Here is a 14,246-nt window from a genome sequence, read left to right as displayed (position 1 = left end):
TAGAGGACCTCCAGTGCGAGAGGCAGCAGCAGCCTATCCTGGCCCATAGGCGATTAACAGAAAAATCACGGACTACCCCTTTAAACTGGTGTTTATTATGTTTCAATATTCAGATACATACAAGCGAATGAAAATTATATAATATTGCCAGCAATATGGCTGAAGACAAAAAGGGGTTGTGTCAGGAAACATAGTCTACATTTTTTAAACCAGCACCTGAATCTAAAAACTTTTGTAATTGCATGCAATCAATAATTTTGTATAGCCACTAAGTTATTCAATAAAATGTATCTGTGTAGCGCCACCTGCTGTTTGCTCGTTTCCTTATATTTTTTGTCCGTCTCACTGAGCTGGTCATACGTGGTCAGTTTAAATCTTCAACTGCCACCTGCCATATGTTCTGTTAGAAGCTGTCATACAGCATAAAGGACACACCCTCTGAGCTGCCAGACTGAAGATAATCTAGCAGAGTAAGTGGAGGAATGAATGTGGAGATCTCTGGACACATGTGAGGTATAGGGCAGGTTCTAGCTTTGTCAGAAAGGTATTGTCATGTACTATAAGATATCCGATTCTCATTTTTTTTATATCAATCGTGGCATAACCCCTTTAAATGGTCACTGTAATTTCAACAAACAGCATAAATCAACAGTAAAGGCAAATTTAATAAAAATAAAAAAAAATTGTGTCATATCTTATTAGAGAATAATGCATATTTCTGCCATCTGGCCCACTGTCAGCTTACTTAAGGATCATATGATATGCAGCCCATAATTCTATGTCGAGGGGAGGGGAAGGAGCAATGAGCTGCTAGAGGGAGAAAGACGCATTAAAAGACATATTATGTCTATAAGATATAGACATTTCCCTATCTTCCAGTATGACTGACAGGCTTCTCTATGGTAGGTAACATCTCTAGCTCACAGTGTATACCACAGAAAGACATTTTTTCCTGCACTACATAAGTAAATATTAATAGTGTACAAATCAATAATTTTGTTATATGTTCATATCTACACTGATCAGGGCTCTAGACTGCTCATGTAATGCAAATCTTTCCATGCATAGTAGTAAGGAAGATGTTGCCACACACACACACATACATATACAGTCATGTGAAAAAATTAGGACACCCTTTGAAAGCATGTGGTTTTTTGTAACATTTTTAATAAATGGTTATTTCATCTCCGTTTCAACAATACAGAGAGATTAAAGTAATCCGACTAAACAAAGAAAACTGAAGAAAAGTCTTTTCAAGATCTTCTGTAAATGTCATTCTACAAAAATGCCTATTCTAACTGAGGAAAAAGATAGGACACCCTTGCCCCTAATAGCGAGTGTTACCTCCTTTGGCTGAAATAACTGCAGTGAGACGGTTCTTGTAGCCATCTACCAGTCTTCGACATCGGTCTGAGGAAATTTTACCCCACTCCTCAATGCAGAACTTTTTCAGCTGTGAGATGTTTGAGGGGTTTCTTGCACGTACAGCCCTTTTCAAGTCACCCCACAGCATCTCAATGGGATTCAAATCTGGACTTTGACTTGGCCATTCCAGGACTCTCCATTTCTTCTTTTTCAGCCAATCTTTGGTTGATTTACTAGTATGTTTTGGGTCATTGTCATGTTGCATGGTCCAGTTCCGCTTCAGCTTTAATTTTCTAACTGATGGTCTCACATGTTCTTCAAGCACCTTCTGATACACAGTAGAATTCATCGTGGATTCTATGATGGTGAGCTGACCAGGTCCTGCTGCAGCAAAGCAGCCCCAAACCATGACACTTCCACCTCCATGCTTCACAGTTGGTATGAGGTTCTTTTCTTGGAATGCTGTGTTTGGTTTACGCCAAACATGTCCTCTGCTGTTGTGTCCAAATAATTCAATTTTGGACTCATCTGTCCAAAGAACATTATTCCAGAAGTCCTGGTCTTTGTCAACTTTATCTCTGGCAAATGTCAGTCTGGCCTCGATGTTTTTCTTGGAAAGCAAAGGTTTCCTCCTTGCACACCTCCCATGCAAGTTAAACTTGTACAGTCTCTTTCTGATTGTAGAGGCATGTACTTCTACATCAACAGTAGCCAGAGCCTGCTGTAGTTCTCGAGATGACACTTTAGGGTTTTTGGAGACCTCTTTTAGCATCTTGCGGTCTGCTCTTGGGGTGAACTTGCTGGGGCGACCAGTCCTGGGCATGTTGGCAGTTGTTTTGAAAGCCCTCCACTTGTAGACTATCTTCCGGACAGTGGAATGGCTGATTTCAAAATCTTTTGAGATCTTTTTAAATCCCTTCCCAGACTCATAGGCTGCTACAATCTTTTTTCTGAAGTCCTCTGACAGCTCTTTTGCTCTCACCATGGTGCTCACTCTCACTTCAACAGTCAGGAGCACACCAAACTAAATGTCTGAGGTTTAAATAGGGCAAGCCTCATTCAACATGCAGAGTAACGATCTACTAATTTATGTGCACCTGGTGTGATATACCTGTGTGAGATCTGAGCCAATTTAAGAGGGAATACATGTGAGGGTGTCCTATCTTTTTCCTCAGTTAGAATAGGCATTTTTGTAGAATGACATTTACAGAAGATCTTGAAAAGACTTTTCTTCAGTTTTCTTTGTTTAGTTGGATTACTTTAATCTCTCTGTATTGTTGAAACGGAGATGAAATAACCATTTATTAAAAATGTTACAAAAAACCACATGCTTTCAAAGGGTGTCCTAATTTTTTCACATGACTGTATATATATATATAAAATAAAAATACGAATACCGTGGCACTTCCATAAAGTGATAAATGCTTTATTCACCAATAAAGCGCAACGTTTCGGTTCACTCCATGGAACCTTTTTCAAGCAGTGCTGTGAAGTGAGGTGAATAAAGCACATGTCACTTTATGGAAGTGCCGTGGTAATCGTATTTTTATTGGATGTATAGGTGGTAGGACCACCACCTCAACCGCTGGCACTCAGTCCTGCACTTTTGGTTGGTGGTGCTGCCCAGGAGCCTTTTGTTTTTATATATATATATATATATATATATATATATATATATATCACACACCATGGTTCTCATCACCATTAACATTCAGAGGCAGTGTTCTCACTGATGAAAACAAAGTACTAGGTACGGTATGTCTCAAGGATTTCTTTAAAGTGACTTTTATTTTAAAGTGACTTTTATTACTTGTGGCATAAATTTTTTCATTAGTACTTTGAAGGCATCAGCTTTTTTTCTACAGACACTAATGCAACAAAGCCTTTGGTCCTAAGATCGATGAAAGACTGATCTTCAAAGAACAATAACTTAGGTAAAAAAAAAAAAAAAACATCACCCAAACGGCAGTTACTGTTTTCATGCATTTATATTTCTCACCCCAAAGATAAGTACTAATACCTCTTTTCTACATGTCAGGCTACCAGACTGCCATCACACTGGCACAGGACAATCTTTTTTTAAACAGGTTGTGTCACTTAAGCAAATCACATTTATCATTTAGAGAACGTTAATACTAGGCACTTACTAATGCATTGTGATTGCCCATATTGCTTCCTTCACTGGCTGCATTCTTTTTTCCATCACATTATACACTGCTCGTTTCAATGGTTACGACCATCCTGCACTCCAGCAGTGGTGGTCGTGCTTTCACACTATGGGAAAAAGCACCAGCCTATGTGAGCTCCCACGGTCTCGGCCACCAAAGATGCCGGAATTTTTTCTTATAGTGTGCAAGCACGGCCACCCAGTGACGGTCAGTTTGCAGTGTTCGCCAGCGAACACATGCGGGCTGCCATCTTTAGTAAGGTAAGACTCACCCGTCCGGCGTGTAAGGGCTTACCTGTGCATCGCCGGACGGGTGAGTCTTCCCTTACTAAAGATGGCAGCCCGCATGTGTTCACTGGCGAACACTGTGAACTGACCTTTACTGCCTGTCACCACTGATGGATCGCAGAGTTGTCTTAACCATGGAAATGAACAGTGTACAATGTAATGGAAAAATGAATCCAGCCAGCGAAAGAAGCAATATGGACAAATCCCAATACATTAGTAAGTGGCTTGTATTATCTTTCTCTACATGATAAATGCCACTTTCTGAAGTGACACAACCCTTTTAAGGGCTAAAGGAAACCTGTAAAAACCACCAAATAAAATTAACAGGACTGGTTTATGAGAGAACCAGTATACCCCTTGTTTCAATTTAAGTACAGAAGTCCAACAAGCAAATTTTAGATGCACTTATATACATACTGGTGGTTACTCTACATGGATAGTGTAGAATCAGGGAGATATGTCAGGGCCACAATAGTTGGTTCCCAGTTTTTGGTGGCCTCATAGTTTAGGAGTGAGGATTCTGCAGGTTTACACTTTAAAAAGTTCTAATAAAAGTTATAATTTTAACAGAAAATAGGGTTATAAGCCTGTGAGTTGCCCCTAAACCACCAGCATCGTGTTATACAGACAAGGAATAGACTCCTAAAGATGCCTCTGTATAAACTGTTAGTTTCAGAATTATGTAAAGGATAAACTTCAAACCCTCTGTCTTTCAGCTCGATTGGTAACTAAATGTCTACTCCAACTGATTAGATGCATCGCTGCCTGTAACACTGCCTACTGCGCAAAGCAGCAAGGTGTACTCCCCGAGCATGCGCAGTGCAGTCATGAAGCTGGGCACAGGACACCTGCACAATGCATGAGCAGGGAGACAAAGGAAACGGAGACTGTGAGACTTGGAGGCACCGGGGGGACGCCAATCAAGCTAGAATTAAAGTGGTTTTCTGAGATTTTAATACTGATGACCTATCCTCTGGATAGGTCATTAGTATCAGATCAGTGGACGTCTGACAACAAGGACCCTTGCCAATCAGCTGTTTGAGAAGGCAGCAATGCTCACAGTAGCGCCACAGCCTTCTCTCAACTTTTCCTAGGCCAGTGAGGACACGTTAATCGGTCATATGGCCTAGGCGCAGCTCAGCCCTATTCAAGTGAATGGGGCTGAGCGAGATACTAAGGACAGCGGCAATACAATGCATGGAGCTGTCCTTGGTAAGCAGCAGGACCACCGCTGTCTTCTCAAACAGCTGATCGGACCCCCACCAATCAGATACTGATGACTTAACTAGAAGGTCATCAGTAGTAAAATCTTGGAAAACCCTTTTAAGGGCTTGAAGACCAGACAGCAAGACTCCTCAGAACATCAACGCTGCTCCCATTACTCTAGTCCTTAACTGTAATTGGACAGAAACACAGAAATGAAGTGGCAATTCTGGAGGAGCTGCTCAGCCCCTGACACTGTGGCGTGTCTTTTATAGGGGGAGCAGCCCGACCGCATGTGGACCGCAGTAATCGACTAACCCCAGCAAAATATGCATACAATGGAGGATGTCGACGCGGTCCACATGCACCACAAGAAGCAAACTACACAGAATGTAGCAAATAAACATATGAAACACAGAGAGGAAATGCACCAACCAGAAATGCTACTGACTATACTGGGAAGTCATAAATGCAGGTATTAGAAGCTGAGACTTTCGCCAATATTTTCCAGTCAGGAAAATATCGGAGCCCAATCATGCACCACGTCACGGTCACTCAGCATGGCAGAGGGTCCTAACCGCTGCTCTAACTATGGTGTGAACACGGTCTGGGGGTGATATAATTCAGCTCACAGCGAAGCTTCCACACAAAAGTCCAGCATGAATACTGTGGTAGTACAATGTGAATGAGGCCAGGCTGTGAGCCACATCTATGCCAGACCATGTGATGGAGGTTACCATGGTAACCTCCATCACATGGTCTGGCATAGGTGTGGCTCACAGCCTGGCCTCATTCACATTGTACTACCACAGTATTCATGCTGGACTTTTGTGTGGAAGCTTCGCTGTGAGCTGAATTATATCACCCCCAGACCGTGTTCACACCATAGTTAGAGCAGCGGTTAGGTCCCTCTGCCGTGCTGAGTGACCGTGACGTGGTGCATGATTGGGCTCCGATATTTTCCTGACTGGAAAATATTGGCGAAAGTCTCAGCTTCTAATACCTGCATTTATGACTTCCCAGTATAGTCAGTAGCATTTCTGGTTGGTGCATTTCCTCTCTGTGTTTCATATGCTTAACTGTAACTGGCAAACAACACACCTTACATCGTACTGTAAGGGTTAGCCTCCGAAGTGGGAGCAGCACTGCAGTAACTAGCTGCATTCAATACATAATGGACAAAGCGGTGTAGTTCCTGCGCCAAAGGTATTCCCGCCAGTAGACTCACCAAACTTGAAAAAAAAATGTGTCCATAGCTGTCAGGTTTAGGACTCATGAACTACTGTAGTTTTGGTACGCATCTGATCGGCATTTTTTGTGGATTGGATGCAGACCTATTCATTTCAAAGGGGCTGCAAAAGATGGAGACGCCACACCGCGTGCTGTCCACATCTGTATTTCCGTTCCATGGTCCCTCAAAAAAATTAAACGTGTCCTATTCTTGTCCATGTTGAGGACGTACAGATTCTCAAAATGTGGAGTCAACACGGGCAGTCTCCACATTTTGTGGGCATCAAAAACTGATACAGCCATGTGCAAGAGGCCTTAGTGTAAGGGAAACATGTCTGAACATCACCCAATTACTACCAACCATATGAGTTAAGGAATAAAGCAGGCTGTTTTTTTGGTGGTAGGGGGTAAAAATATTTAATTAGAAGTAAATGGTAACCCTCATGAAGAAATAGGAGGCAGCATGTCTGCAGAAAACAAAATTCACACACATTTACAGTATATAGGCCTCGTTCAGATTTCTGTTTTTCCTGGATGTGGAGAATGTGGACAGCACATGTACCTATTGATTTTAATTCGTTGGTTTACACATTAGGCAACTTTCACACTGGCGTTTTGGTTTCCGTTTGTGAGATCCGTTCAGGGATCTCACAAGCGGTCCAAAACGGATCAGTTTTGCCCTTAATGCATTCTGAATGGAAAAGGATCCGCTCAGAATGCATCAGTTTACCTCGTTTTGGTGTCCGTCTGACGAAACGGAGACAAACTGATCTGTACTGGCACACAATGTAAGTCAATGGGGACGGATCTGTTTTCACTGACACAATAGAAAATGGATCCGTCCCCCATTGACTTTTAATGGTGTTCAAGACGGATCAGTTTTGCCTATGTTAAAGATAATACAAATGGATCCGTTCTGAACGGATGCATGCGATTGCATTATCTGAACGGATGCGTTTGTGCAGATCCATGACGGATCCGCACCAAACGCGAGTGTGAAAGTAGCCTAAGTGATTTTCCACCGACTGTGGGTAAGGGAAAAAAATAAAAGATTACATGTACTACTCTGGTCAATGATGTGGACCAAACATGTCCATTGAAGAGTACTTTCACACTTGCGGCAGAGGATTCCAGCAGGCAGTTCCATCGCCGTAACTGCCTGCCGGTAATCCGGCTGCAAACAGATGCATTTGTGAGACGAATCCGGATGCGAATCCGTCTGACAAATGCATTGCAATACCTGATTAGTCTTTCTGGTTGTCATCCGGAAAAACAGATCCGGTATTTTATTTTTTTTTCACATTTTTAAAGGTCTGCGCATGCGCAGATCGGGAAACCAGATCTGGTTTTCCGGAACACTTAGTACCGGATCTGGCATTAATACATTTAAATAGAAATTAATGCTGGATTCGGCATTTCGGCAAGTGTTCAGGATTTTTTGTCCGGAGAGAGAAATGCAGCATGCTGCGATATTTTCTCCAGCCAAAAAACGTAAGAGGGACTGAACTGAAGACATCCCGATGCATACTGAACGGAATGCTCTCCATTCAGAATGCATTAGGATAAAACTGATCAGTTTCTTTCCGGTATTGAGCCCCTGTGACGGAACTCAACACCGGAAAAGAAAAAACGCTAGTGTGAAAGTACCCGAAGTCAATGAGATCTGGACAAAAACCAAACCACTGACACAACATGGTACTTGGATGGCATCAGTGTTCTGGATTATTGGTAGGAGATGCTCAGGAAATACATTTTCAGCTGAGCAGTGTCAGCAGAAAAAGGATTTGACACAGAGGGCAAAAAAAGGGCACACGGACCATACACTGATTCAACATGGATGGATGTTACACAAAGGGACACGGAAATGTTAACGAGGCCATAGGTAGAGGAACTTATTTGGGAAAGATTTATAAATAAAAAGCTTCTCACAAACGTACATCAGCAAACTGAATGATAAAATGCCTCCGCTGTGTATCTGAAAACACAGAAAGGACATATTCACCAGGTTTCCCATGACTTTCTCGGACCAAGAAGTCTCCTTGTTGCTTTAATAGCTCTTGTGCTTCAACTCTTGGTATCGCACCATGATACCAATCTTGTTCTGACAAAGGTTTCTCACTAGTGGAAATGACATCAAAGAACTGGAAGAAAACACATACAAAAATAGATTAGAAGAAAATGAAGCACGTCCTTACAGAATCGTCAAATCTAGTGAAGGCGTTCAATGGGTCACCTCTCACCATGAAATGCAGTACGATCTGCAGGCAGCATGTTATATAGCAGGGGCTGAGCAGCTTGATGTATCATTTCATGGGAAAAGATTCAGCAAAACTTGTCATTTTATTTATACCTTTAAATTTCTGCTCTTTTTGAGCTCAGCATCCAAAGTGGGTGGTCCTATCAGTGATTGACAGCCTTCTCTGTATAAGGGGGCATTCACACAACCGTATTCGTTTTGCATTCCATGTGCACCCCACACTTTCCGAGGGACCCACTGGAAAAATGACTATTCTTGTCGGCAAAACGTACAAGAATAGCACATGTTCTATAATTTGCGGCTCAACAGCACTGAGGCAGACAGCACAAGGATGTGAGCTCCGAAACGTGTTTGGCAAATAATAATAATCAAAAGACATTCAAAGTATACAGACAGACGCATCTGGCTGAAGGACACTACTGGAAGGGCAAGCACAGGTCATACAGCACATTAGGCCGAGAAGCACAGGGGCCACGAGGGACGCCGAGCGAATAAGGAGGTGAATGCAAAGACAAAGTGTGTTTGTGCATAGAGAATCTCCGCCAAGCTGTACGTACCACACACATGGGACGCCAAGAGAACACCACAAGTCAGCACAACTGTAACATTGAGCGCTATTACTATAGTAACCCCTTCAAGACCAAGCCAGTTTTTAGCTTCATGACCAAGCCACATTTTGCAAATCTGACAAGTTTCACTTTATGTGGTAATAACTTTGGAGCACTTTTACTTATCCAAGCCATTCTGAGATTGTTTTTTCGTGACATTGTACTTCAGGTTAGTGATAAATTCGAGTCAATATGCTTTACCTTTATTTATAAAAAAAAAAATCCAATTCGCAATTTTCTAAATTTGAATTTCTCTGGTTCTCTCACAGATAGTGGTACCTCACAAAATAGTTATTACTTTACATTTACCATATGTCTACTTCATGTTTGCATCATTTTGTAAATGTTATTTTATTTTTTGGGGACGTTAGAAGGCTTAGAAGTTTAGAAGCAAATTTTAATTTTTTTTAGAACATTTCCAAAACCCCCTTTTTAAGGACCAGTTCAGGTCTGAAGTCACTTAGTGGGGCATATATAATAGAAACCACCCAAAAATGACCCCATTTTAGAAACTACACCCTCAAGGTATTCAAAACTGATTTTACAAACGTTGTTAACCCTTTAAGTGTTCCACCAGAATTAATGGAAAATGGAGGGGAATTTTTAAAATGTCACTTTTTTTGCAGATTTTTCCATTTAGATCCATTTCTCCTGCAACCCAGCATGGGTTAACAGCAAAATAAACCTCAATATTTGTTACCCTGATTCATAAGTTTACAGAAACACCCCATATGTGGTCATAAAGTGCTATATGGGGGCACAGCGGGGCTCAGAATGGGAGGAACACTGTGTGGCTTTTGGAAGGCGGATTTCGCTGGAATAATTTTAAGGCACCATGTCGCATTTGAAGACACCCTGAGGCACCCCAACAGTGAAAACCGCAAAAACAAGGCTCTAGGGGTGCTAGAACATAAAATGAAATAGAAGAAATGCCTCATTTAATAAAATGACACCTTTCAATGTATTAATCTAGGGGTATAATGGGAATTTTTAAGGTTTTTATTTTTTATAAAAAAAATAAAATTTTTGGGGGGAGCCATTATTGGATTGCCAAATGGAAAAATGCTCAACTGAAAATGTCTTGCCATGGATTAATTAAGAAATTAATGAAATGGACTTAATGGATATCAGTGGAGGTGTGATAAACTTGAAAGCACTCTCCAATGCAGAGACTCGGTTTAGAGGGGCAGGTCTGACAGTAGTGAGTGGTGTCTTTCCTAAATCCTTTAACTGAGCAAACTCGACACCTTTTTTGGGGTTGCTTTTTTTTTTTTTTCTGGGGGGGGGGGGGGGGATTGGGGGGGGAGTACTCCAGGGAAATGCTGTCCATGTATTATTCTTGAAGCACTGCTGGCTGAAAAACTGCCCTCTCCTTCCTGAACGCCGAAAATCTATTTTTTTTTAACAAGCTGTTCTGTGGATTACAAAATGCATTATATAGTGACACTTGGGTTAGGTACACAGCAAATTTTTTTGTACCACACCTTAGATTTTCTTAAGGCACTGTAGGGCTGTAGTACCTGGTCTGAAAGATCCACTCCACCCATGAACTTGTTGTAATCCTGGATACACACAGGCTTGATGTTCTGCTCTGTGGATCCTCGGACTGGGTTGGGGTGGACTGATCTGCATGGCTGGTAGTTAACACAAGAACATCCCGTTTGTCCTTGTATTTTAAACAGCATCAAATTTTCTGAGCAAACAGCCCTGCTTTCCCCACGACGCACTGTCTGATCTATAAAGGATTTAGGGAGCCCTTTTTGATTCCTTCTAATTGTGCCACATGTGCCTATGCCTCTGGCAGCAAGGCACTTCAGGAGAGGGACACTATTGTAAAAGTTGTCCAAATACAGATGGTATCCGTGGTCAAGCAGGGGGTGGACTAAATCCCATACTATCTTCCCACTTATACCCAGAACCGGGGGACAATCGGGTGGCTCAATTTTGGAATCTTTTCCCTCGTAAATACGAAAGCGCAATGTATACCCGGATACACTTTCACAGGCCTTATACAACTTCACGCCATACCTAGCCCTTTAATTGGGCAGGTACTGGCGGAAATGTAATCGGCCTTTGAAGTGGACCAATGATTCATCCACTGAGGCATTTTTGGGGGGTATATACTTGGCCAAATTTGGAATTGTAGTGGTCAACCACTGGCCTAATTTTAAAGAGAGTTTGTCATTCATTATTATTGCTGAAGTGTAGAAATCTTAGAAGAGCTTCAAAACGGGCCCGGGGCATGGCAAGACAGTGAAGAGGGGTGCGATATAGAATATCTTTGTTCCAATACGAACGTATTGTTGTTTTTTTTATAATGCCCATGCTTAGGAGAAGTCCCCAAAACCTTTGCATTTCAGTCGTGTTAGTAGGGGTCCATTTGTGGGGCCTTGAGATATAACTGTCTGGATGGGAGGCAATAAATTGCTCTGCATATATATTTGTTTGTTCCACCATCAAGTTAATTAGGTCATCAGTGAAGAATAATTGGAAAAAATTAATTTCACTGAAACCTGTTTTATCTACATTGATGCCTGGAGTGGCTGTAAATTCAGGCACCTGGGACACATAGTTATCTCCGGGGATCCATGAAGAGTCACTTGTACGGGGCTGCGACTGCGCACTACCCCTAGGACGCCTACGAGGGGGTTCATCATTAGATGAATCATCTGAGGAAGATGAAACTAAAAATGTCACTTCATCTCCACTGTTGGAGTCAGTGTCCTCAAAAAGCACGGCATATGCCTCTTCAGCAGTGAAAAGCCGTTTAGTAATTTTAAACTGTAAACTAACGTAGATTTTTTTTGTCTTTTTTTTTTATAAAACAGCAGAGTAAAATACTGTATATCCTTTAGGATAGGATAAAAACTCCCCGAGTCACTTGGCAGTTATTGACAGGTGCCACACGTAGCACAGATGGCAGGCGATGAGCAAGGGGTCTAGTATGGGGCACAGAGTAGTGCCAATATCCTTACTGGGGCAGAAAAGGGGTTAATTAATGTATCATTTTACAGTGATAGGTGGCACAAATCCACATGGGGCACAAGAGACTTATATTTTACAGAATGGTGCCACTCAAGCACAGGACACGAGTATATACACACAGAAGGATGGCACACCTATTGACGGTTATTTTTTTTTAAATGTTATGTAACTTGGGAGTGTGTGACAGGTGACTTGACGGACAGACAGGCTAGTGTGACAGGTGTCTTTATTGAACGGACAGACTGGAGTCACAGGTGTCTTGATGGACGGACAGACTGGACTGACAGGTGTCTTTATTGAAGGGACATACTGGAGTCAAAGGTGTCGTGATTGACAGACAGGCTGGAGTGACAGGTGTCTTGACGGACGGACAGTTGTCTTAACGGACGGACAGTAGTGACAGGTGTCTGGATAAGGTGATGATGACAGGACTGGACAGGATTAATCTGTTACTGACTGGGGCAAATCAGGCACAGAAGAGTGGCAAATCGGTACTGAAGGGGTTAATTATGTATGAGGCAGCGGATGAGGCACAGAACTGATTACAGAAGACAGACGACAGGCTCTTGATGAGGCACATAACTGGTCTGCGTCACTGATTGGGGCACAGAAGCAGCTTTTCGGCACACAAGGGTTTAATTTGCTGGGTAAGTAATACTAAGTACGCAGCGTTCGACACTCTCTCCTTCTCTGATAGCTTCCCTGACAGGAATTGGGACGATCAGAAAAGGAGAAGAACATAGTCCCTCCCTAACCTGCCCCAATGCACTGCGATTGGTCCCTCTGCAGTATTGGACCAATCATGGCGATCGCGGGCGGGTCAGCGCTCAGATTCAGTTTCCGCCGGCGCCACTGGTTTCCTAGCAACCCCAGCACGCCGGCTTCACTGAACCTTCAGTGCTTCGCTCCCTGCGCTGACAGTAAAACCCGATCACGTACATGCACATGGGGATGTGGTGAGGCACCACATTCCCCCACGTACATGATGTTGCGGGAAGAGGTTAAAAGTGCACTGTCTGACCCAGGAAGAAATACAGCGGTGTCTTAAAAAGATTAAAATAGACAAATTCCCAGGTGGCATACACCCCCATATCCTGTAAATTAAGTAATGTCATAGCCAGACCTTTTTTTCTGATATTTAAGGACTAAATACTGACAGGGAGTGTGCCATAGGATTGGCGAATAGAAAATGTGGTGACAATATTCAAAAAGCTAATTCCCTTTTCATGAATCCTCCATGACGGCATACCATGAGAGATGACCCACCTCCAAACAGGTAGGGACAGAAAGTATAAATTTGACCCTCCTTCGGCTCTTCCTCAGTGTCTTTCTGCACCGACAGCCCCTAGAGTCTTTTCCTCATATATAAAGGATTTTTTATATATATATATATATATATATATATATATATATATATATATATATATGAAAAAAAAGAGATGGCAGCACCGTCACAGTAGAAAAAATGGATGAGGGGTGCGCAGGCCCAGTATGGATATAAGCCAATCCAGTAAAATATAAGCGATGAAAAAGGGCAGCACTCCAATAGATAAAAATAAAAATAACTTTATTTACCCATAAGGCTGTAGCGACGTTTCGGCTCTTACACAGGAGCCTTCCTCAAGCAGGAAGGCTCCTGTGTAAGAGCCGAAACGTCGCTACAGCCTTATGGGTAAATAAAGTTATTTTTATCTATTGGAGTGCTGCCCTTTTTCATCGCATATATTAATATATATATATATATATCATAATTTTTTTGCATTCACACTAACACACCCCTCCACCCATCTACAGACCTATATGTCTATATCTATATATTTTTTATTTTTTTTGGCGGGGGAGGAGGGGAATCCATGCAGTCAGGGGGGAGGATTCATGAAAAGGGAATTACCGGTAAGTAATTTGGTTTTTCCCTTTCATCCTCCATGACGGCATACCATGAGATATAACTCATAAATTCTACCAAAGGCGAGCTCCTGACTAGCCCTAGTATCCACTCTATAATGTTTAATAAATGTATTAGGACTTGAACACGTTGCTGCCCTGCATATTTGTTCTAATAAAGCGCTCGCCCTCTCAGCCTAGGATGCTGAAACAGATCTTATGGAATGTGCCAAATAGCATTTTGGTGGAGAATTTTCTA

The 14,246-nt window shown here is 42.2% G+C and overlaps 1 protein-coding gene across 1 annotated transcript in view; it reads right to left on the bottom strand.

Moving 5' to 3' along the window:
• Positions 1–14,246, bottom strand: part of FER (FER tyrosine kinase) — a 307,686-nt gene that overhangs the window by 130,981 nt on the left and 162,459 nt on the right. Inside the window, exon 13 of the mRNA XM_040421607.1 lies at positions 8,191–8,394. Coding sequence (XP_040277541.1) covers positions 8,191–8,394 — 204 coding nt within the window. The remainder of the gene's footprint in view (positions 1–8,190; positions 8,395–14,246) is intronic.

The sequence above is a fragment of the Bufo bufo genome, chromosome 2, assembly GCF_905171765.1.
Source record: "Bufo bufo chromosome 2, aBufBuf1.1, whole genome shotgun sequence".
In the NCBI taxonomy this organism is placed as follows: Eukaryota; Metazoa; Chordata; class Amphibia; order Anura; family Bufonidae; genus Bufo; species Bufo bufo.
The sequence above is the reverse complement of the archived record's forward strand: the minus strand, read 5'-3'. Positions and strand labels throughout refer to the sequence as shown.